Source organism: Brassica napus, chromosome A7 (genome assembly GCF_020379485.1).
Source record: "Brassica napus cultivar Da-Ae chromosome A7, Da-Ae, whole genome shotgun sequence".
In the NCBI taxonomy this organism is placed as follows: Eukaryota; Viridiplantae; Streptophyta; class Magnoliopsida; order Brassicales; family Brassicaceae; genus Brassica; species Brassica napus.
In genome coordinates this window covers 21,858,838-21,883,064 of record NC_063440.1, presented here as the reverse complement: position 1 = coordinate 21,883,064, position 24,227 = coordinate 21,858,838, and the positions used below count along the sequence as shown (strand labels likewise).

General features: G+C 30.1%; 2 protein-coding genes and 1 long non-coding RNA gene across 3 annotated transcripts; 2 read left to right on the top strand and 1 right to left on the bottom strand.

The window, feature by feature from the left end:
• Positions 1-27: 27 nt before the first annotated feature.
• Positions 28-12,189, bottom strand: LOC106355884. The gene is made up of 4 exons (XR_007314705.1): positions 10,104-12,189; positions 9,934-10,023; positions 2,504-9,865; positions 28-2,417 (listed from the first exon to the last, which is right to left on the bottom strand). It is a non-coding gene; the product is annotated as an uncharacterized LOC106355884 (long non-coding RNA).
• Positions 12,190-17,573: 5,384 nt separating this feature from the next.
• On the top strand, positions 17,574-19,348 carry LOC106357107 (protein AE7). Its single transcript, XM_013796792.3, has 5 exons — positions 17,574-18,016; positions 18,109-18,214; positions 18,302-18,401; positions 18,690-18,735; positions 18,927-19,348. Exons 1-5 carry the CDS (start codon positions 17,893-17,895, stop codon positions 19,031-19,033), a joined length of 483 nt encoding a protein of 160 aa, XP_013652246.2. The 5' UTR covers positions 17,574-17,892; the 3' UTR covers positions 19,034-19,348.
• Positions 19,349-21,097: 1,749 nt separating this feature from the next.
• LOC106357106 (transcription factor MYB62-like) lies at positions 21,098-23,806 on the top strand. The gene is made up of 3 exons (XM_013796791.3): positions 21,098-22,698; positions 22,798-22,927; positions 23,022-23,806. The coding sequence occupies exons 1-3, from the start codon at positions 22,548-22,550 to the stop codon at positions 23,587-23,589; spliced, it is 849 nt and encodes a 282-aa protein (XP_013652245.2). The 5' UTR covers positions 21,098-22,547; the 3' UTR covers positions 23,590-23,806.
• The last annotated feature ends 421 nt before the right edge of the window (positions 23,807-24,227 follow it).

Below are 24,227 nucleotides of genomic sequence, written 5' to 3'. Positions count from 1 at the left end.
TGAGGTTCTTTTTGGCCAAAAACTTAAAATAGCTATTATCAAAATAGATTTAATCAGTATGTATGTGCCACATCGGTAAAAGTAAAAATGATCGGAGCTTTCATCATTTTAGGATGCACAAAAAGATAATTAAATGAAAACAAAATTTTCTTAGTTTTTCGCTGCCAAAATGGTTTTTTTCTTTGTTCTTTGCTAAAGAGGGGATGTTTGTTGTTATATTATAGTAGACACTTTATAAATTAATATTTAACACCTATTTATGAACACATGGTTTAGATTGGTTTTTACTTCCATGAAAGGGAGATCAAATGATATGTTAGGTGGTGTGTAGCGGTGAGAGGGAGGTTGGAGAAGCTTGAACTGTTGGAATTCATGAGTGTGATGGCGAGTGCGTGAAAGGGATCTTCGGCAGTGGCCTCCGACTGGCTCGGCCTTAACACCTATTTCTCCTGCTCATTATCCTCTTCTGTTGAACCTTACCTTTAGTAGTTTTTCACTGGCATTTTACTGTTTCGATTTCTTACGGTGGCAGTCTCGTTCGTGTTCTCGGGTGTCTACCTCTTTCCAGATCCTCGTTACTGTGTCGTCTGTGGTGGCTCGGTGGTTGGTTTTGTGGTGGTTCGCCTGTTGTGCGGCGGGGTTTCCTTTTCGAGCAAGTGGCTAGGCTTTTGAGTTCTTTTTTGGTTTGGGTCTTTTGTGAGTTGTTTGGTCATTGGGCTTCGCCTTTTTTAGAATCATTAACGGTTTGTAAGATGAAAAGTTAAAACAATAAAAAAAATTAATTGAGATATTTTCTTCCGATTCAGAAATAGGTGAAGAGTTTTATCACTAAAAATTAAACTGCAAAACAAAAATAGAGAGATTGTTTACACTTACCACCAGTGGTTCGTCTCCCACAAAATTGTTGTATAAAGTCTTTAGCTCGACTTTGAAATGGAAATCAACCGGGTTGAGTATAAGAACTTTCTCTAAAATAAGCTCCACAGTTGGACATGCTGAGCTCCAGAATGCCATTCAACAGGCTTCCCACATCCTCTTGTCCCTTTTGCTTGAACTCATATGAAAATAATACTCTAATCTTAGAGAAAGGTTTCGATGTTCCTTTGCAATTCATCTCATACTCAACTGAATCTCCATCCAGAAGAACCTACCTTGATCCTTTTGCCTTTCACGTTTGACTTTGGTACTAGGCTGCTCACTGACATTCACTTGAGAGTCTCCATCCAGGATTTCTTTGACATCTCTTTTTTCACTGACCTCTTTTATATGAACAACATCCACAATGATACAACATTCATGCCTTTGCATTCTACTGGTAAGAATTGCCTTGTAAAAGACTTTCTTGTCTATGTTTGCAAATGACACTCACTTGTTGAAAAGATCAATTATTGCACCTACTATATATAGCCATGAATGGCCTTCCAAGAATCAATGGTACAATAGACTTTTTAACCATCTCCACAACTTAAAAATCAACATGAACCAGAAAATTTTGACGCATACATGTAATTCTGGAATTCTAGAGAAGTTAGCAAAGGTAAGAGTCATCTTGGGTGGCTGAATCCTATTGATTCTCAACTTCTCAGCGATTGTTTTTGACATGACGTTCACATCGGATCATGAATCACACATAGACTCCTTAAAATCAAACCCAGTTATGAAGCATAAAAACAAATCTTAGAGGATTTTCAACTTTAGGCAACAATCTCTTTGGTTTGACACAAATTTATCAAACTCTAACCCCACTTCTTATTTATTTTTTTAGCAAAAAATATATTTTTCGTTAATTCTTACATCTATGTTTTTTTGTAGTGAAACTTCTTACACTGGTTCAGCTGCTTCACTCGACTCTCAATCAGGGCCCCTCTCGATTTATATTTAAAAAAAAAAAAGAGAGAACTGAATATGTTGAAGCATTTGTCGCTGGTACGATAACATACTATATGAATGAAGAGGTTGTTGCTTTCTTCTTTTTCGTGTATCCTTGAACTACAATTTAATCTCTTAAGTTGGATGAAATTACTCCATCCAAGTTTCTAGTGACCTTTTTGTTTTGCAACTGAATCACAGGTCTTTCTAGAACATTTTTGTTATTTCCATATTTTTCTAATATGATCCTGAAAGCGTTATGTAGATCCAGCATAATATAAAACTTTGCATGTAAACAGCTTAATATAAAACTATGCGTATAAGTTTACGATGAACAATACTATAGTGACAACATAATAACAACGCGGCGAACGAACAAAAGAGCATGCCACAGTCTTGGAAACTTGGGAGAACAACTCTAAACTACTACACAATAAACATATATATTACTAAAAACGAAGGATACCATGCGTCTAAAGTATTGATCAAACACCACTACCTCACGTAGATTTTGACGAGTACGGCTGATTGTTGAATCCCTATAAATTCTTCATTATGAACAAAAAGGAAATGAATATATAAATAACAGCTATAACAAAAGTATATAAATATATGTTGAAGAAAACAATTAAACCTTGGTAGTAACAGGTACACTTTGTTGATTGCCACCGCTAGTTTCTCCTGGGGTAAAAGCAACGAACCGCGGCATGATGAAGTTGGGAGGGCTAAAAGGGAACCATGGTGCCGGAAAATCCATCTTCATTCCAAGTGGTAACATGGGACCCATGCTCTGACTCTGTATTGTTACATTTTGTAGTTTGTTCATGGCAAGTTTCGTTATATGTGTCCTTTGTCTCATGCAACGTATAAAAATATGACACTCAATTTATATTTACAGTTCTATATTTTTTTAAAACTAGAAAAATTGATACCCCCCATGCCAATGTAAACAAGAAAAGTTATCCAAACCAGACCAAACTGTGTATATACTTCGTATATGAGAACAAAAAGTCAAAACTAAATCCAACTGAAACTCAAACATAATTTTATTGGAAACTAGTTTTATTTTTATTTAAAAAAACAAGAAATTGTCTAAAATTACATACCAAAATGCAGTTTCTTTTAATATAACTTTTTTTCTTAACCAGAAAATCAAGATTAAACTTTAATTAGTTATACATGTCTCTGTATATGTATATATAAGAAGTTAATGATTTAGTTTACTTACTTCTACATAATGCTTCATCCAGCGTATATTATCGATGATACAATCAAGGGTCGAGGCGATGTCTCTCTGCAGATTCATATATATGACAAATTAATTTTAAATCAAAACAAAAAATAAGTAATATAGACTCAATTGTTTTATTATTATTTTTAGTTAGAGGCTGTTTTTAGATTTACATGTTAATTTATTGTGTTTCAAAAAGAGAAGACAATATTATAGGTAGATTTTATATAAATTTCAAAACGCAAATGAGAGAAGATTTTAATAGCTAGTTTTAATGTATTTTTCAATATAATGAATGGATAAATTAACTACACCGAATCTGTTGGCCAGAACGGAGTTTTTTTTATATATCAGCAACATGTTTTTAACTTAAGAAACACAAACGCAAACGCAAATTTTTGTATTCAAAATGACAATATAAGAAATGAAAACTAAAGAGGTAAATGGTGTACACCTTTTTGCAATTGGGTGTCAACTGCTTCAGATTCTCAATTTTGGTTTTTATATCAGCGCGTCTCCTCTGCGTTGTGAGAGATAAAAGGTTGAATGCAACATGTTTTCTTAATAGACATGCATCAAACTAAGAAAGGAGTTCCCTCACCTTCTCGGCAATATTACGAGCTTCATTAGTACGTGGTCTCTTACCAAGATTCTTTGTTTCTTTAATTGCACCTACTTTCTTTTCCTTACATTTAATAAGATAAAGCTCGTATTAAGACATAACTCATATACACATGTATATTTAAGAAACTGAACGTACCACCTCAATCTGTTTTTCAGCAGACCGCTGCCCACCCTCATGAATAATCTTATCTCCTGTTTCGGCTATAGTTTTTCCCTGTCCAGCCTTATCTCCATCTCCAGGAGCATTAGAAGGTTTAGGCGAAACATCTGTAGCCATCGATGTAGACATCACCATTATCGGGCTGCTGATCTCGGGAAAGAGACCATCCTTAGGGTCGGAATCAGCAAGGGAGTAGAGAAGTGATGACCAAAACTGAAGGCTTTCTCGATCCTTGTCCATATTACTCGTGATAGTGAGCTAACTAAAGACTGATGAAGAGGTTGTGTGAGTAAGGAAGATAGTATTTATAGGAAGAGATGTTGGAGAGGTGCCTTAAAAAGGAACAAGAGCGGGAAAGAACGGTTGCTTAACTCAAAGTGCTGTCGGAGCTTGCTCGTATACCGTTTGATGTTAGTGAAGGGTTAGGGTCATATATATGACCCCTCAAATTATTATTATTTAACCACTACCCCTATCAAATTAATATTTATTGTATTTTAGGGTAGTTTTGAAGGATTTTGGTGAAATGTTTAATTAAAATTAGTCTTTGACCCTCAGTAAAATATATGTTCAGTCTTTCAGATGCACCTAATATTTTATTTATTTTGTTCTATCTGTTATTATTAAAATATAGAGATTAGGATTTTATTATCAAATTTGTTTCTAATGACCCCCTATAAAAGTAATTTCTACCTCCTGCTTTGATAGTTTGATGTATAATTCTGTACATTCAGTTTTGCCGCTTAAGTTTTTTTTTTTTGTTAATTTGCTTATCCATCTAATTTTGCTATTCTACATTACTAGTATAATTTTCCATAGAGTATTTCATGTCTTAAGTATTAATATAATTCATTATATAATAAAAATAATTATTCATAAAGTAATATCACACATAAATTTCTCATATACTTTGTAATTTTTTAAAATGCTTCTTCCTTTTTTGGCTCACTTTATTTTTCTTTCAATTTTTTTTCTTATTTTAAAGATGAGAAATTTGGGAAAGACTCAAATACTGTTTTACTAAAAGCATTTTTACTTATCCATTTTGTAGATAAAAAATATTCGCAATAATAAATTGATATTTAAAATTTTTAACTATATAATTAAATTTTAAGGCTAAAAATTATGTTCATTTAAATTAAAACAAGTGGATAGGGGTCTCCATTATTTGAGAGTTTCATCACTCTTTTTATTTTTACCTTTTTATTGATTATTTAGTGAAATATTTTGGTGAGAGATCATCGATGTTGTTCTAAATTCTAAGAAGCTTTTCGACGGTTATTTACTCTGCAAATATTACTATACTAATTTGAAACGCGATTAATAAAATCAGATCCAAAAAATTCTCACGAAGCTATAAATAAGACGAGACAAGTTCCCATATTTTTCTATTATTATTTATTTCTTGTGATCATCCAGTTATCCAAGCACATAATGATGTCATATATTTATAGTTACGCTGACGTATTATAATTCGTATGTATGTTTTGTATAAGAATCATCGAATCTACTATTTTGGTTTCGACATAAATAACAATTATAATGTTCTATAAATGTCGGAGCGTTCGACATCTAGGGTGCTAGGGTTAGCCATGAAATATTACGTGTCTTTTGATTCCTTTCTTTTTTTTTTTCCTTTTTTTTTGTCAAAGTATTCTCTTAATTATTTTTTTATGGCTGTAACTGTTTTCTTAAATATTAAGCTTCTTTCTGACCCGAACAAATGTAAGCTTCTAATCTATAATATACTAGTATGGATCCAATGCTACGCATGGATAATTTTTTTTACAAATAAGACCAAATTTCAATAATATATAATTAAAATTTAAAGTCAGTAAATATTCTCAAATTCTGTCAATAAACATTTCCTAGCAAATCGATAATTAATTTAGTCTACTTTAAAATGATATTGATCAAATGTATAATGTTAAAATGATTAATTATTATAAGTACATTAGAGGAGATAAAGATTCATAAAAAATCAACATGATGAAAATTATGATTGAAGAGTTTGGAAATGTTTAATCTCACTAACCTGGACTTTAATCTTCCTCAACCTTTCACTAGCTTCACAATAAAAATGTGTTTTTCTTAATCCTTGAAAAAATTCTCTTAAAGAGTATCATCAAAAGCCATCGATCTGTATGTTTAGAAATTAAAATTTCATCACTCTCTTACTGGAAGGATCAATAGAGAAATTGCAAGGAATTACAGAAAATTACATTGAATGCATGTAGAGATGAACTTTCTCAACAACAAAAAAATTGCATGGACTTTGTAAGACAATAATATTTATCTTAATACTTTGTATATGAATATAATGCTTTATATAAAATAGGAAATTATTATATCAATTTCTGTATGTTGTTTTCATATTATTTTATATAGTTTATACCATAAATCATTATTTGTAATATCTTTTAGATTATTTTGCAAGTAATATCAAAAAGAACTTCATGTTTACCATTTTTTTAGTACCATTATTCATGTTTACCACTATTAAAGAGATATTTTCAAAAATAGCTTTTTCATTAAGTGGCAAAAGACTCTTATACCATTGTTCTCTATATATATAATAAATAATTATTTAAAAAAAAAAATAAAAGAATAGTTTTTTTTTATGTTTTCGAATTATACTTTTTCAAATTCGAACTTTTTTATAATTTTTTAGAAATTGTTTTTTTCAAAATTTCATTTTATATGATACCACATGCCTCTACTACTCTGCTTTGTGTGAGCTATAGGAGGAGTAAGTAACTAATGGTGATGAGTAAAGGGCCATGATTGAATGAAATGCTGGAAAAAAATTTATCTGAGAGGAGGCTTTAGTTAGAGTCGATTTTGGCTATAGTTTTAGGAAATAAGTAATCACTTAAATACCATAGATAACTCTCGAATCTGAGATGCATATATATACCACACTATGCTCTATTCACTGTTCTTGTGGCATTATTTGAAATAAAGACTTATTAATGGTGACGAATGAATAAATGGAAACCGCAGCAAAAGGTATATGTGCGAGGAGGGAAGAAAGAAGAAGAAGAGGGAGGAAATAGAAATGGAGGTTACAAATTACAATCAAGGGATGGCACAGGGACATGCCCATATGGTGACAGTTGCCAGTTCGCTCATGGTATTAAAGAACTCCGCCCAGTGATCCGACATCCTCGTTACAAGACTGAGGTTTGCAGAATGGTTCTTGCTGGTGATATCTGTCCTTACGGCAGCTGGCTGCACACCCAACAAGTTCTCCAAGCTGGTTAAATGAACAACGGTAAAAGAATAAGAATCGTATACCTATAGACAATAGTAATATTGATAACCGCAAGGTAATAAGTGAATAACGTGCAAGAGGTCGGCTATCTCTGAGACTTGAAACCCAAGAGTAACATTTGTTGGTTAATCTGATGATTGTTTTGTTAGTACAAAGTAGAAGATTTAAGTCCTTTTGGTTGTGTACGTAATATTGAAATAGCTTCACCAATGTAACAGAGGTTGGTTTGTTTTACTTTTTTTGAACGAGGGCTTAAATATAGGAATAGTTCATTTCGATGATAAAATTCTGCCTCTCTTTACCCACTAGCTGAAAAGCAGCCTGTTCATGAGTGAGAGAAGAAGAAAACATTTGCTGCACTACAACAAACATGTACACTTTTGACATTTCCCAAAAGCAGGGTTGAAATCCACCATTTTGACCCTTTAGTTGACAAATCTTATAGCTGAGTATCTGTGGAAACTGAAAATCCTCAAACTGGGCGAGAAGTCTGTGTAAGATAGATAAAGATAATGACAAAAGGATTTCTTATTACTTTCTCAATGAAAATTTCCATCTCATCGTCAAATCAACAACAGTTAGTCTTTGTGCTTAGAGTTTTTGTCTCTAACCACTGGCCGATGCGACAATTAGACGTCACACCTTTCTCCGAGGGAAATTTGATGATGAAGTATATGTGATGCAACCGCTAGGATTCACTGGCCAAGGTAATCCAAATGTGGTTTTGTAGGCTACAAAAAGTTGTGTACGGCAAACAAGCCACATAGGCTTGGTACAACGAGGTAGATCATTCCTTCTACAATCCGGCTTCACAAACTGACTCTCTGATGCAAGCCTCTTCATATACAATCACAGCAACACTTATCTACAAGCTTTTCTACGCTGACAACATCATTCTCACCGGCCCAACAACAACAAACTCCAACGATTCATTCAATCATTGTCATCAAGATTCTCCCTAAAAGGCTTGGGCAACTTATCTTACTTTATAGGTATGGAAGCACACCGTATTTCTAAAAGCCTTTTACTCACACATTCCCGCTCATAAATCCTCGTATATAAGCCTTTCCTTTACTAGTACTTCAAAGATGACAATAAAATGTGACACCTCTCCTTCTTAGTCAACTGAGCAGGCGCGGCTTCAACATTCTTATGGATTATACATGTGCTCATATAGGTCTTAGCAAAAAAATAGCTTCCCATCATTTACCTAAACCTCTGCCCTTCACTGTGAAGGGATATTCCTTATGTATTATACATCGCATTTCGGAATTTGCTTGTGTTCTTCCAATTAGCAAAACAAAAAAATTGCATGTAAACCACTTAATATAAAACTTTGCATAAGTTTACATTGAAATATAACACAAAGTTACAAAAAAAACACAAAGTTACAACATAAATACGCTCTGACGAACGAAAAAAGAGCACGCCACAGTCTTTTTTTTTTGTAACTTGGTAGAGCACGCCACAGTCTTGTAATCTTGGTAGAACAACTTTAAACTACTAAACGATGTTGCACAAAAAAAAAACTACTAAACAATAAACATACACATAGTATAAACGAACTTGAGGAACCAGACGTCTGAAATATAAAAACACCACTAGCTCACATAGATCTTGACGAGTGTGGTTGATTGTTGACTCCCTTTAAATTGTCCATTTTGAACCAAAAATGAATAAATAAATAAAACAACAGCAACAATAAAATATAGAAAATATATGAATAAGAACACAAATTAAACCTTGGTGGTAGAAGGTTCAATATTTTGATTGCCATAGGCACAGCTAGTTTCTCCTGGGGTAAAACCACTGAACGGCGGCATGATGAAGTTGGGAGGAATAGAAGGGAACCATGGTGCCGGAAAATCCATCTTAATTCCAAGTGGTAACATGGGCCCCATGCTCTGACTCTGTAGCGTTACAATTTGTAGTTTGGTCATGGCAAGTTTCGTTACCGGTGTCGTCATGTGTCATGCAACGTATAAAAAAATGACATTCATTTATATTTAGTTTCTTAAAAATGTAGAAAAAATGATACAGCAAACTAAACCAAACCAATGCAAACGATAATGATAAAAATTGATCAAAACTTAATCCAACTGAAACTGGAACATACTTTTTGTAAAACTAATTTAAAAACAAATATATTTGTGTACAGTTACATGCTAAATTCGGTTACTTTATATTTTTAACCATAATATCCAGTTTACACTGGTGTATACATACATGTCTCTATATATATATAATAAAGTATGATTGAGTTACTTACTTCTACATAATGCTTCATCCAGCGTATATTATCTATGATACAATCAAGTGTCGATGCTATGTCTCTCTGCAGATTCATATGAATAACAAATTAAATACAAAAAGGATAAGTAACATCAATTCAACTGTGTTTTCTATTTTAAATTATTATGTTTTTACTTTATTGTATTACAAAAAGAGAACACAATATTTTAGGTTTGCAGTTAGAATTAGAAGTATACTGAAAATTTCAAACGCAAATGAGAAAACTTTATTGGCTTTTTTTTTATATGTAAGCAACATGTTTTGACTAAAAACGCAAACGCAAATCTTTGTATTCAAAATGACAGAATCAGAGATGAAAACTATAAGGAGGCAAACAAATGGTGTGCACCTTTTTGCAATTAGGTGTCAACTGCTTCAGATTTTCAATTTTAGTTTTTATATCGGTGCGTCTCCTCTGCGTTGTGAGAGGTAAAATGTTGAGCAACTTGTTTTCTTAATAGACAAACAAAAGATTTTCCTCACCTTCTCAGCAATATTACGAGCTTCAGTAGTACGTGGTCTCTTACTCTTACCAAAATTCTTTATTTCTTCTTTTTCCCCTTCTTTCTTTATCTTACATTTAATAAGATAAAGTTCGTGTTAGGATATAACTCATATACACATGCTTATAGCAAAGAAATCGAGCTTACCACCTCAATATGCTTTTCAGCAGATCTCTGACCACCCTCATCAATGCTCCCATCTCCAGTTTCGACTATAGCTTTTTGCGGTCCAGCCTTATGTCCATCTCTAGGAGCATTAAAAGGTTTAGGTGAAACATCTATAGCCATCGATGTAGACATCACCATTATCGGGCTACTGATCTCGGGTAAGTGATCATCCTTAGGGTCGGAATCAGCAAGCGAGTGGAGAAGTGAGGACCAAAACTGAATGCTTTCTTGGTCGTTGTTCATATTACTCATGATATTGAACTAACTATAAAGACTGATGAAGAGGTTGTGTGTGTAAAGAAGAGGTATTTATAGGAAGAGATGTTCAAGAGGTGCTTTATAAGGGAATAAGAGCGGGAAAGAACGGCTGCTTAACTCAAAGTTCTGTCGGAACTTGATACGTATACCATTCTATTTTGCCGCTTAAGGATATTTTTATAAAAGACATTATTTTTTGCTAAAATATTTATAGGATCAAAGGATACTTTTATAAAAGAGATTATCTTATATAAAAGCCGAATATTAGGAGGAAAAACTGATTTTTTTTTTATTTTTTCTTTTTAAATCCTAAATAAGGACTCTTATTATCTTTCTTCTTCAAGGGGTTAGACATTTTCCACTCGAAGTGTTACACAAATACCATTTCAGAAGTACAATACACTTCTCAATAAAGAGAAAAATAGTTTTCAACTAATTATATTAGTAAAATAAACAGTAAAAGACAAATCAAGCAAGTAGAAGTGTTTCTAGTTGAGAATAAATATTTACAATGAAATTTAATAAACACTATTTGTAGAGATAATTTATCAGCTAAAATAACAGACAGAAGTAATCAAAATATAATAAATGTTTTAAAATATGTGAAAATTAAATATTACATAATCCAATCTATATCACAAGAGTTATAAATTGATTTAATCCAAGATATCTGTATATTGTTTGTTTTGTTTTTATTTCACTATAAATATTGCAGAAAAATTATCATTTAAAACACTAATTAATATAAATTTGTTTAAAAATCTTAGTTGTTATTCCTCTCTGCATCCAAAGGTACTGTCACTGTAAAACATTTTGATATGAACAAAATCTAAAATTTTCAACAGAATAAATTTCTTCCTATGTTTCTTATTTTTCTTTCTAAAAATACTAATGATAAGAAATAACCTATTTTGATCAAAAATAAATCACTTAAGATATTGGTTATTTTCATGGAAAACAGCACAACATAATTATTATAATAAATCATATATTATTATTTTTACAAAGACATCTATCTATTTTATGAATTTCCAAACATAAGATGAAATTGATATTACTCTTATGTGTTATTTATTGATTATCCCATCAAAAATATTTTAACTTTTAGATTTAAAATTTGCAGTCTTCATTATAAAATACTTTAGTCGTCTAGTGATTAAATAAATTCGTAATTTTATTTAAAATAATTAATATTGACTATCAAAATTAATATATTAATTCATTATTATTAAAATTATTAATTAATTTAATAGCTTAATACTTAAATTAGGTTTATAAAATAATCTTGATTAAATATGCACACAAAACATAAATATTAAATATTATATTTTATGGAAAATTTCAACATAAAATAAATAAAAATATATAAATAACATAGAAACTAAGTTTTTACACTGAGTAATACCTATTAATTATTTTCATTTATAAAATGAATATTTCTAAAGCTAGAATATTTAAAATTATATTTATACGTTTTAACTTGATAAAATTAACTGATTAAAAATTAGTTCATAGTTATTTTATTTTATTATTTTGTGGATCCAATTAATAGTTATTTTATTATGTTATGGGTCTAGTTATTAGGGAAATTGCCACAAATACCACATTCATAGTACCACATTTCATGTTTACACTAATCAATTTTACTCTCACTTTTAATGAAAGGTAAAAAACACTTATATTCTTAGGATTAAGGGGAACTAATCTAGACTTAAGGTTTAGAGTTGAAAGGTGAGGTAGAGTTTTTGGAATGTAAAATTTATGATTCTAATAAATATAAAAATAAATACTTTAAAAAATTAAAAAAAATTAAAAAATAGTTTCAAACATAATTTTCGATTTTCAAAAAGAAATTTAAAAGAAAACTAAAAAAGAAATCGAAAAACAAAATCGAAAAAAAATTCAAAAAAGAAAAATTTATAAAAGAGTTCAAATTTTAAAAAAGTAGAATTCGAAAACACTAAAAAAAAAATAATTTCTTTAATTTTTAAAAAGAATGATTTATTTTATATATATAGATAACAATGGTATAAAAGTCTTTTGCCACTTAATAAATAATGTATTTTTGAAAATGCATCTTTAGTGGTGTTAAAGATGAAAAATGGTAAACATGAAATTTTTCCTAAGTAGATATATATATACCAGGGTTAATTAATATAGACTTAGAGTTTAGATTAGAAAGATATAATTTTTGAGGGATAGCGTCTATGATTTTAAAATATATAAATATATATTTAAAATTTAAATAAAATTTAAAAAATATTTTCAGAAAACAAATTTCGGTTTTCAAAATTTTATATAAAACTTCGAACTCAAAAACAAATTTCGTTTCTAAAAATATATAAATAAATATTTATTTTTATTATTTATTTAAATAATGTTTTATATTTATAAATCAATAAAGTAAAATTAAAAGAGTCTTTTTTACTTTCTAATAGTTTATATTCAATCAAAAATGGTTTTCAAAGGGATTAATTTGCACTGAAAATAAAGTTAAGCAAATGTGAGACAGATTAAACAGAAAGATTATCTAATTTTAATTTTCACATAAACATATATTTATATAAAAAATTAAATTAACTGTAAAACCGTAAATAAATTCCAACATATTTTGTAATATTTTTGAACAATGCAACACATAGTGAACGTATATCGCATAATTTTTTTAACAAATGTTTATTAAAAATATGACAATATACTATTATTTATAATTATGATCACGTGTCATAGCCCATATTAAAACCTAATATGTGGATATGTTCCTACAATTCGAATTAAGAATTACTGTTTATATGCTCAAATGCTAAATATATTTGACATTAAATAATAAGATTTCAGTTTCAATTTAAAAATTTATGATGAAAAATGTTAATATTAATTAATATAATAAAATTAGGATTGATCCGGTAATACGTTAATTCTCATTTAAATTTTATATATGCAATAAAAACAAAATCCCAGCATAATTCTAATTAATTGTATCTTGCGTAGATGTGAATTTCACACAAGAATAACTTATAGAGAGTTGGATACCAAGTGATCAGCCAACGCATAAACATTAAGAAAAAAAAACTAATCTTATTTGTCCATAAAAAATAAACAAATATTTGTGCGGATACACCAGTCAATAGTTAAAATTAAAATATAAATATAAATTTAATAATATAAAATATTTTGTTGTTGTTTGAAAGATTGATCTTTTAGGTACTTATTTATTTAAAATTAAAAAACAAATTTAAATGTAAAAATATGAGTAGAATTTTATTGAAAAAATAACTAAAACTAATTAAAAGTAGAACTAATAAATAAAATACGTCTTTAATTTTTTTGGTATGTGTGGATAAATTAAAACATTATTTAAAAATATGGAAGGATTATATTTTAGCTGGTGAAAGTTGAGATAAAATGGACTTCTCTAATCATTCGATAACGAAACTGTATAAAGACAAATCACGAATAGCAGCTGAATTTCGTATGAAACCATAAACCTGAAACGTTCCAAGTTCCGATGATTAAAAAAAAGTTCCAAGTTCCCATATTTTTCTATTATTATTTTTCTTATGATCATCCAAATATCTAATGATGACGCCACATATATATAGTTACGCTGACACATTATTTCCACAAGTCCTTTTTAAAGAATCTAGAATCTTTATTTTGGTTTCGACATATTTGAAAATTATTATGTTCTGTGAAGGTATCAGTGTTCGACATCTAAGATTTTAGGTTAACCCTGAACGGTTACGTGTCTTTTTTTTGGTTTTCTACTTTTCTAAAACAAATTCGTACTTAAAACACCATAATTTACTAGTTAAAATTTAAAAATTTCTGCGTCCAAATATAAAGTTCAGAGTTTCAGACGATTCAATTTCTTGTAAATCATAGAATGTAAAAATTGTTAAGATTCTAAAATATTGTAGGTAGAAATGTTTACTGTGACCGTTTTTTACAAAGATAATCTATCCATCGAAAATACTTGACATGTAAAATTGTCATTCGACCTAATTATTTAAGAAAATGTTCTATCGTTAAATCGTTATCCGTAACATTATCACATATATTATAGATAACTGACCATTATATATAATAAATTAGAAATTATATGATAATGTAATTGATGATTTGTGTGATGTTAAAATAAATTTATTAATTTTTATTTTATATTTTCTTATTTTGTTTAAGTTGTTATTTTAATTTTCTTATGGGTATAATTTTTCAAAAAATTTATACTTTCTTTCTGACCCCTAAGAACCTAAGCCTCTAACTTGTAGTACTATATTTAGAATCTAGCAATCTTATATATATATAAGATTGATGTGAGCTTTATATTTTTAAAATAAAACATGTTATGTATATACAAAATAATTTTATTATATCAATTAAAATACTTTCTAGAAATAAAAATATAAACGATCAAATTTTATTATTATTTAATGTAATATATGTTATTAAAATTAATAGTTTATAAAATTATTTAATTTTTTTAAAAAAAATATATAAATATTTTTTAGTAAAATTTAATATTAAATAGTAATAAATTTTACCTATAATTATATCATCGTCTAATATTATTTTTTTTTCCTTTTATAGATTCAAATCTTAAATAATAATGATGTAAGATTTTTTCTAACATATACAAGAAAAAGGGTTTTTTTTGTAGTTTTAGAAATAAAACGAAATCATGAATGGTAAAGATTAGTAAAATTTTGATGGAATATTTATTTTTAAATCTAAAGGCACAACAAAGTGTAAGATTTAATAAATTTTAAAATAAATAAAATTAAAGAAGTAAGATAAAATTCAACCAGTCACCACACATATATGTATTTTTGTCTTTTGAAAAAGGCTTTCAGTAATGTACACCTTTATATATATATATATATATGTATATCAGTAACTTTTTCCTTTTTTTTTAAGTTAGATATTTTTTGTTACGTTTTTTTTGTAACATCTTTTTGTTAAGTTAATTATGCGGTTATAGCACACTAAAATTCTTCAAACTGGATACGTTCTTACTAGCTAGCCTATAGTCTTACTTAAAATCATATAAATTTGTAACACTGTGTCATTTATAGTATATAGTAATTGTAGGTTTATATATGTTTCCTAAGAAAATTTGTTTGTTCCTTAGCACTTTTAATTAGTTCATAAACCCATATCTTCCAAAAATTATGATTTTTCAAATAAATGTATTACAGATAAAAGTATCCTATCGGAAATATAAGAGGACCTTAAATAATATATATAAAAAATTAGGATCAATTTATTTATTAACAATTGGTTTTAAGTTGGAAGAAATCGAATTGGATATGGTATTAGATCATTGATCCTAAAAATCTAAAACCCCTAATTAATATAACTTTTTTACTTAACTTTTTCGACCGAATATAATTGCCTTACAAAACTCGTTCGACCAAGTATAAATATTATAAAATTCTAAGATTTTTGGCCGATAAAAACGCCATTATTTCAATGAGAAGTATTAGAGATAAAACTTAAAAGTATCACATATCAGGAATATAACAGAACCATAACTTATGTACAAAAGGGTTAAAATCAATATATTTAATATCAATTAGTTTTAAGTTGGAAATCCGTAATAGATTCGAATCTAATAAACTTTAAAATGTTTGGTGAAAGGATATAGTTTTCCCTTGAGGATAGATGAGGATAGCTAATATTGTTTGGTGAACGGATATAGTTTCCCTTGAGGATGAGGACATACGCTCCCTCTTCCGAGTTCAGCTGAAGTTCTCCCTTGTTTTTTTCTCGAGTGTGGATTATAGTCTTATACATAGATGTATATAAAAATACATGTAGAGGAGGTTTTAGGCAAAGCGTTATAAAATATTTGCGTTGACCCTTCAATTTAAAAAATTTACACGGATTTAGTGATTTTCAATTATAAATTTTAAATCAATTTTTTTCTATTAAAATACTCTATCTGTTTCTAAAAAATCTATATTCTATATTTTCACACATTTTAATAAAATACATTAAATTTGTGTAATTTTTTGTGTTTATTTTTTTTAATAACTTTAGATCAATAAAAAATTAATTAGTGCAATTAAGTTTTTTAAAATTTGCAATTAGTTAATAAAACATGAATTGAAAAAGTAAAAAAATGGATCTTTTTGAAAGAATTTTTTTTCTGTGACTTTAAGGAATAGAGAGGGTATGTTTTTGGTAAATTTTATTTTAAAATGTTTTGTAACCCTTTAAATTTCATAACCGATATTAAGTATGTGAAAATTTTAATTGTATCGCATTGTTTATATATTTGGATGTTTATTAATTTGAAGTTTAAAAAAAAAAATCTAATCATTTTGTTTTTCTTGTTTTCTCGTGTGCCGATTCTTCAGTTGCTTACGCGCGCGGTAAGTTGGCCTGTAACGGCGGGAGAAATCCGAGGTTGGCACTTGGCATTTTCTTTTCTTTTTGTCAGCATCCAAAGTTGCATTTATCTTTTATATAAAAGTAAGGGTGACAAAAGTTTATTAAAATACAGAGTAAAATCTTGAGAATGTGGGCAAGACTTAAACGGTGTCGCCTGGGCTTTGGAGCTGAAAAAATTGAGAGCGTATGTGAGATGGGATACAAACAACACTCTGTACTTGTTGTCAAGCCACACAATTGTTCCTTCTGCCACTAAAATTGGCTAACTATATATACACTAAAGGATCCAAATCAGTAGACAAATTTAGAGAAGAAAAACTAATCAACCAAAATAAAAGGCTTAATGAGAATTACTTAACCGCTTGATTAGGAAAATTAAAGATGAAACCATCGAAGTAAATGTGTGCCGCAGATGTTCCTGATATCCTGGCTTTCACCACAGACTTGTCACCACTCAAAAGCAATGAAATAAATACACAAATATAACACAATGAGATGATATAAATATGACGCGAGCAATGTTAAAAGGAGAAGAGGTAACAGGACAATACAGGTAAAGGTGCAAGGAACTTCATAGTCAATTGGGAATTGCCAAGACTTCACCAGCGCGGGCTGCTTCATCACAGTTGATACCATTACTCTCCTGAAACTCGTGTAGGCCTTTAGTCCAAAAGATGGACAAGAAAAAAACAGTTGGTAAGAATGGGATAGTTATAGAACGATCATCAGCTTCACTTGAGTTAGAACTACATCATGTTAAGGCGAACTAAAACAATGTTAGTTTGGTTAACACACCTTTCTAGTGCCCATTTACCATGGCTCCCAACTATAAGCAAATTAACACCAAGCTTCTCAACAGCCGTATATAGCTTTCTAGGATCCATATAGAAACCCACGAAGCTCTTCTTGATAATTCAGTTACATGGGCCTGGCCCAACATCGGTTTTCCAATTTATTATATATAATTTTCTTCTAATTTTTTCTTGAAAGAAGACAAAAATCGGAAAAACACCATCATCGTTGTTCTGTGTTGGCTCGTTAGGGTTTTCGATTCTCACTTGTTTTTCTTTTCTCCTGTCTTGTGACGTTCTTTGTTTAAATATTTCGGCAGAGAAGCATGGTTTCTAGGTTAAGTAATGAGAAGCCAATCGTGTACGAGACTAAAGAGCATCATGTTCGTCCTGATTCGAGCAATACAGATGAGCTTTCACTAGAACCAATCGACCATCTCAAGATTTTTGATATCCTTTTTTGCTTGGACTTATGCTGTGTCATCAAGTTTTTATTAGTTGATAACTGTGGATCATTGTAGTTCTCCTTGACTTTCAACTACATCATATAAGAAATATCAAAGATCCAGAGCGTCCTTCTTCTTTGGAACACCTCAAAGTACTTACAAAAGACTCAGTCGAAGTGGATGATGACAAGAGTTATGTTAGGTACGTTGAGAATGAAGCTTTTGTGATTCTTTGTATGAATATTAAGTTTTATGTTTGTGCTGAGCTCTTCCGTTTTCGTTTTGATAGGGTTACATTTACTCCAACTATGAAACTTTGTGGCATGACTACCTTAATCGGTCTTTGTGTCCGCGTGAAACTTATGCGAAACCTTCCTGGGCGATACAAAGTACAACCTCCTTCTCTCATGTTTTTGTTTTTTTTAGAACATAATTGTATTCATCAAGTGTTGCACTAAATAAAATCTCACTAACACATGTACTTGTGATATGCTAGGCAGAGTAATTTTCTTTTCTTCTTTTTCTCATGTTAAAACTATTGTTGTGATGATTGCTAAGTGAGTGTGTGTAGCTTGAGCCTCTACTAAATGTTCCTATTAGTACCTTATAACCACAGAATGCAAAGTTTCTGTTATGCTTGATGCTTCTATCCTTTGAAAAGACTTTTTTTTTTGCAGGTTGATATAAGAGTAGCACCCGGTACTCATGCAACAGAGGCTGCAGGTATGTCATTTTTCGATATCCTTGCTTATGCGTGTTTGGGTTTTGATCGACCTTGTCCGGTCCCCAGTAAAATAGTAGAGTGACAGAGCAAATGAATCATTAAACTCCACTCTATAGCCAAAAGATTTGAACTGCTTGTACAAGCGCGCTTGTTTATAGAATTTTCTCTTTTTCTTGCTCTGAAAATGCAGTCAATAAACAACTAAACGACAAAGAACGTGTGTCCGCTGCATTAGAGAATCCATACATCGTGGAGATCGTCGATGAATGTCTTTCCGATCATTTAAATATTGCTTGATGCATGCCCTCAAGGTTCACTATCGTGATATGTCTCTGCTTCTACCGCAAAGAGATTTTCATCAACTAGGACTTATCTTGTGTTCAGTTTATTGTTTCGATCTAGACTTAGAACTTATCCATGGAATGATAATTGATATGACCCTATTATTAGGCATTTGCTTTCTTGGAAAGGAAACAACGAGAAGAAGATTAATAGTTTTGGAAAGGATTATTTCAATTACGCTACGTCTCCCTGTTCTCTTATTGTTCCATTGGTTTCTATCTTCAGTGACAGTCCTTTTCACTACTGAATAACACTTCTATTTCTCTTGAATGATAGTACTTTCCATCTTAAAACTAACAGTCTGTAATATATATATATAGCTATTTGATATCCGAAATCTTTATATAATGCCTGGACTCGAATCATGCTTGTAACATGAATTTTGTATAGTAACTTGGGTCTCAAGAACACAATCTGTTGGAAGCGATATAAATGTTTTACGGGTGGGTCTGATGAATAATGTTTTCGTTTGATAAGACCCTCGTCCTTTAAAATCTTTATAGACTTGTGAGTCGGCAAGTGTCAGGTATCCTTTAGTTTCTCTTCCAAGTGGCAATATATGCATAAGCTGGTCTAATGCAATACTAATCCTTTAATTCACTTTTGTTGATGTATTATAATTCGTATTCAAATCTAAAATATAGCATGTGTAAGTTGTAGACAACATAGAAAGAGTTAAACATCAATTAGGTTACTCCAATCCTATTGATAATATCTTGATGAATTTTATGGTTTATATCTATTCAATAAACAAAAATATATCTAACTAAAATTAACTGTCACTGTTGATCACATAATAGTAAAATGCTAGTTTTAGGGAGTACACATGTCAAATCGACTTTACTTTCTTTATTCCTGGTCTTTAGGCTTTAATTTACATTTTTTCTGGTGAGTTATCATCTCCAAAAGATTGGTTTTAAACAGTAAGTGAGAGGTCTTATTATGAAATACCATATGTTTAAATACATGCACTTGGACATTTTTGATTTCTCGGTTTAAAGCGAGACGGACCCCTTCCTCATTTACAAAAATTGTTATTGACATAATGTTACTGACGAATGAAAACTTGGAATACTCTTGGAATATTCAAAGTTTGGAGGATATATGCTATGCGAAGTCAGGATAATTAGCTGGCTTCTAGAAAATTAAAACAGTTGTCTTCTAAAATTTACGTCAAAGATGTTCTAAAATTTTTGCAAGCTCAATATATATATATATATATATATATATATATATATATATATATATATATATATATATATATATATATATATATATATATATATCGAAAAATAAAGCAGCACAACTCGTAGACATTTTGCTTTTTTTTTTAATTAAATTTTAATCTAGATATATGATTCAATTGTTTTTTTTTTCATTTTTCTTTGTTATTTTGTTTTTTTAATTCATATTCGAGTATTTTAAATAAATATTCAAATTATCCAAAAAAAACAAAAATAAAATAAAAAAACTTTACAATTTTAGGTCAGTCACCATCTCTATATTTATCCAAACAAACTAAAATAACTCAAATTAAACTAAACTGAATTTTATTCACTTCCAATATAGGTCAGTTACTAGATCCGAGATCCGCTCTGGATCTGTTCCAAAAATAGGATATCAGATTTGTCTGGATCCTAATCCGAATAGTAAAATTTTAAATCCGTCAAAATGAGATTTGGATCTGGATAACTTAATTTTTAAGTTTGAATATCCGGATCTAAATTCATATTTAAAAATATATTATTTTTTTTTAATTTCATTGATATTTATATTTGGTACATTAATATTTATACATAAATTAGTCTTATAATATTATATTTTAATTTTTATAATATTATACACACTTATATATTTATAAATTTTGTATAAATAATTAATTTAAGTCTTATTTTAAAATTTTAGTAATTTAAAAATTATTATTTTAAATTATGTTTACGAATCTGGATCCGAATACATGTGGGTTCGGATCTGGATATAAAGTCCACAGATCCGGATACCGTAAATTTTTTTGGATATACGGATCTGTTCCACGCCTATCAGTTAGCATATATATATTACCAAACAAGCTAAAAATACCCAAATTAAACTAAACTGAATTTTATTCAATTTCAATTTAAATCCCAAAATCCACATGTAAGCTACTCAAAACTCAAAAAGACACTAATCTGAACCAAACTGATTATTCATATGTCCACCCACACCTATGCATGTTGAAGATATGGTTATCTTACAATAACAATCTCGAATATATTGTAAACGGATTAAACTCGTACTGATCTTTGATGGTGAAACTGCATTCCGGTGTGTTTGCTCCCATTTTATAAATGATGAGTTAAGTGTGAACTTTGATTTCTTACTATTTTAAATCTTTTTCAGCCTTTTTGGCAACTATTTTTGTTTGTTTTTTACATAATGCCAAATCACCATATTTTGTGACAGTATTTCTTTTGGTCGCATCGGGCATCTATACGACTTAAAATGCTATCAAAACATCAGTAAATATGGCGAGGTGGCCTCGAAACAAGGCTAAATCTCATTATTCAGGAAAAGCATTAATGTGATATTGAAAGCCGGTTTTATATAATAAGGCAAAGTTTCGTCGGCTTTAGTTTCGGGTTTATATCTTCATCCCGCTGATCTTGTAAATTTTAATGTTGCAATATAAGTGTTCTAAAGTGAAAAATATATGATGTCAAAAAAGTGAAAAAAATATAATAAGGCAAAGTTAAATCAATTATTTTGGCATGTTGTGAGGAAATTGTTTTACCAATAAAGTTAATTTATTTAAGAATATAGACTGTACTTCTTCTTCCAAACTATATTCCATATTCTTTCCACGTGAACATCTAATCCATATAGTTATGTCACCATATTCCATTCCATTTCATCATCACACAAAAAGAGTTAACGAAACTGTATCTCGATATATTCTGTACTTCTTATCAATCACAAACCTGGATTAGATTAATCTCAAATATAGATAGATTTCCTTAAAAATGCTATTAGAATGTTATATTTAGATGATTGAATAATAATAAAAGAAAATTGTTTGAATATATGGTATCTCGAGAACCATTATCACAAAACGTTAATGAAATATGTGACTATTGCCTTTATTCTAAAAATAGATGCCTGGTTCATTGTATAGTTTCGACTAATCCGTACATCAATATATTTAATATAACAATATCCTTTGAGTTAAACTGAGAGAGCTAACTGAAGAATGCTTTTAAATTTTAATCTAAGTTGAAAACGTGTGCTAATTCCTCACTGTGAAAAACAAGCTGATAGTTAAGTAACAACATTTTTCCAATACAGTCTATAAATTCCCAAGAACCTGTGGATTCAATTTCACTTCTCAAAGAACTAAAAGCTTCTCTAGCTTTAACCTTTCTCTCTATATACAGGCATGCATGCATAGAGCTTAGGAGAGAGTACGAAACAAATTAATTAGAAAATTTGAAGGATGGAAGATTCGATGAAGACTAAGAGCTTCAAAGAAAGTGAAGAGGTAGGGCTGAGAAGAGGGCCTTGGACTTTGGAGGAAGACACTCTTCTCACAAATTACATCCTCCATAACGGTGAAGGTCGATGGAACCTCGTCGCCAAAAGTGCTGGTAATTAATTAAAAAACATGATCTTAACTCATTAGATTATCTCACTTTACTATAATCACTATCTTTATTTTCTATCTTAAAACAAAATAAATGAAACAGGGCTAAAGAGAAACGGAAAAAGTTGTAGATTGAGATGGTTGAATTACTTGAAACCCGATATCAGGCGAGGGAATCTAACTCCCCAAGAACAGCTTTTGATCCTTGAGCTGCACTCTAAATGGGGTAATAGGTGAGTCACTCTCGATCTCATAATCATCCTCATATTATTTATTTTATACACCTAAAAGTTTGGCCATATTCGATTAATATTGTGTGTGTTTTAGGTGGTCCAAGATTGCACAGTACTTACCAGGAAGAACGGACAACGAGATCAAGAACTATTGGAGAACGAGAGTTCAGAAGCAAGCTCGACAGCTCAACATCGAATCCAATAGCGACAAGTTCTTTGACGCTGTTCGTAGTTTCTGGGTCCCTAGATTGATCGAGAAGATGGAGCAAAACTCATTCACTAATTGCTGTCCCCAAAACAACAACGATAAGTCTCTTCTTCCTCCTCAATCCTACGACTCCACGAGTACACAAACATATACAGATATCTCGAGTCAGAACCCGGGATTGAGCAACATAGATGGTTCTAGTTCGAGTTCCACTTTCATGCCTGATCTCACGACAGTTCCACACTTTATAGATCCCAACACCATCATTGATGGTTCGATGTGTAACCAGGAAGGCAATTATCAAGAACTCGGCGGATATATTCCAGAGATGGAGGAATATTATTACATGGGAAATTCAGACATAGGAACGGAATGTCACGTGGCAGAAGCGTACGAGGATGTCACACAAGATCCCATGTGGAACATGGATGACATTTGGCAGTTTAGGGAGTAATTAAGTCAGTCAAGAAATGAGAGTATGCTTAATTAGGGCGGAGGGAGCCCACCACCATGGTTATATTTTACTATAAACTGCTATGCTTATTATTCAGTCTATGATCCAAAGTTGTTAGCTAAATATATAGTGATAGTTTGCATAAGTCTTTGAATTCATGATATTTGTATTTCCTATGGATCTTTATATAATTTTTATAATGTGAAATTTAAGAAAAGTACACAAATTATATATTTTATGTATATTTAGATTAAACATTAACTAAAATAATTCACTGATACAAAATTTGCTTAATTTTTTTTTTGCGAAAACTGAGTAAATTTATTTTTTGCATAAAACATTTTTTAAAAAAAAGAAGAAATCATCTTATAAAAATGAAAAGAATATATAATTTGATTTACTTATTTCGTAAATGCATATTTTTATTGTCTCATATAGATATATAAGCATAAGCATATTTCCTTAGTATGGTTAGTAGATCTGCTCAAGTTGATGTACAATGTGATCGGTTCGACTATATGTGTATAAGTCTATTTGCTCAGAATATCAGAATATATGAACTAAACTACTAATCATGTTAAGTTACTAAGCTTGGGAAAACAGTAAAGGGTAGTCTCTTTTCTTGAATTGTTGTGGCT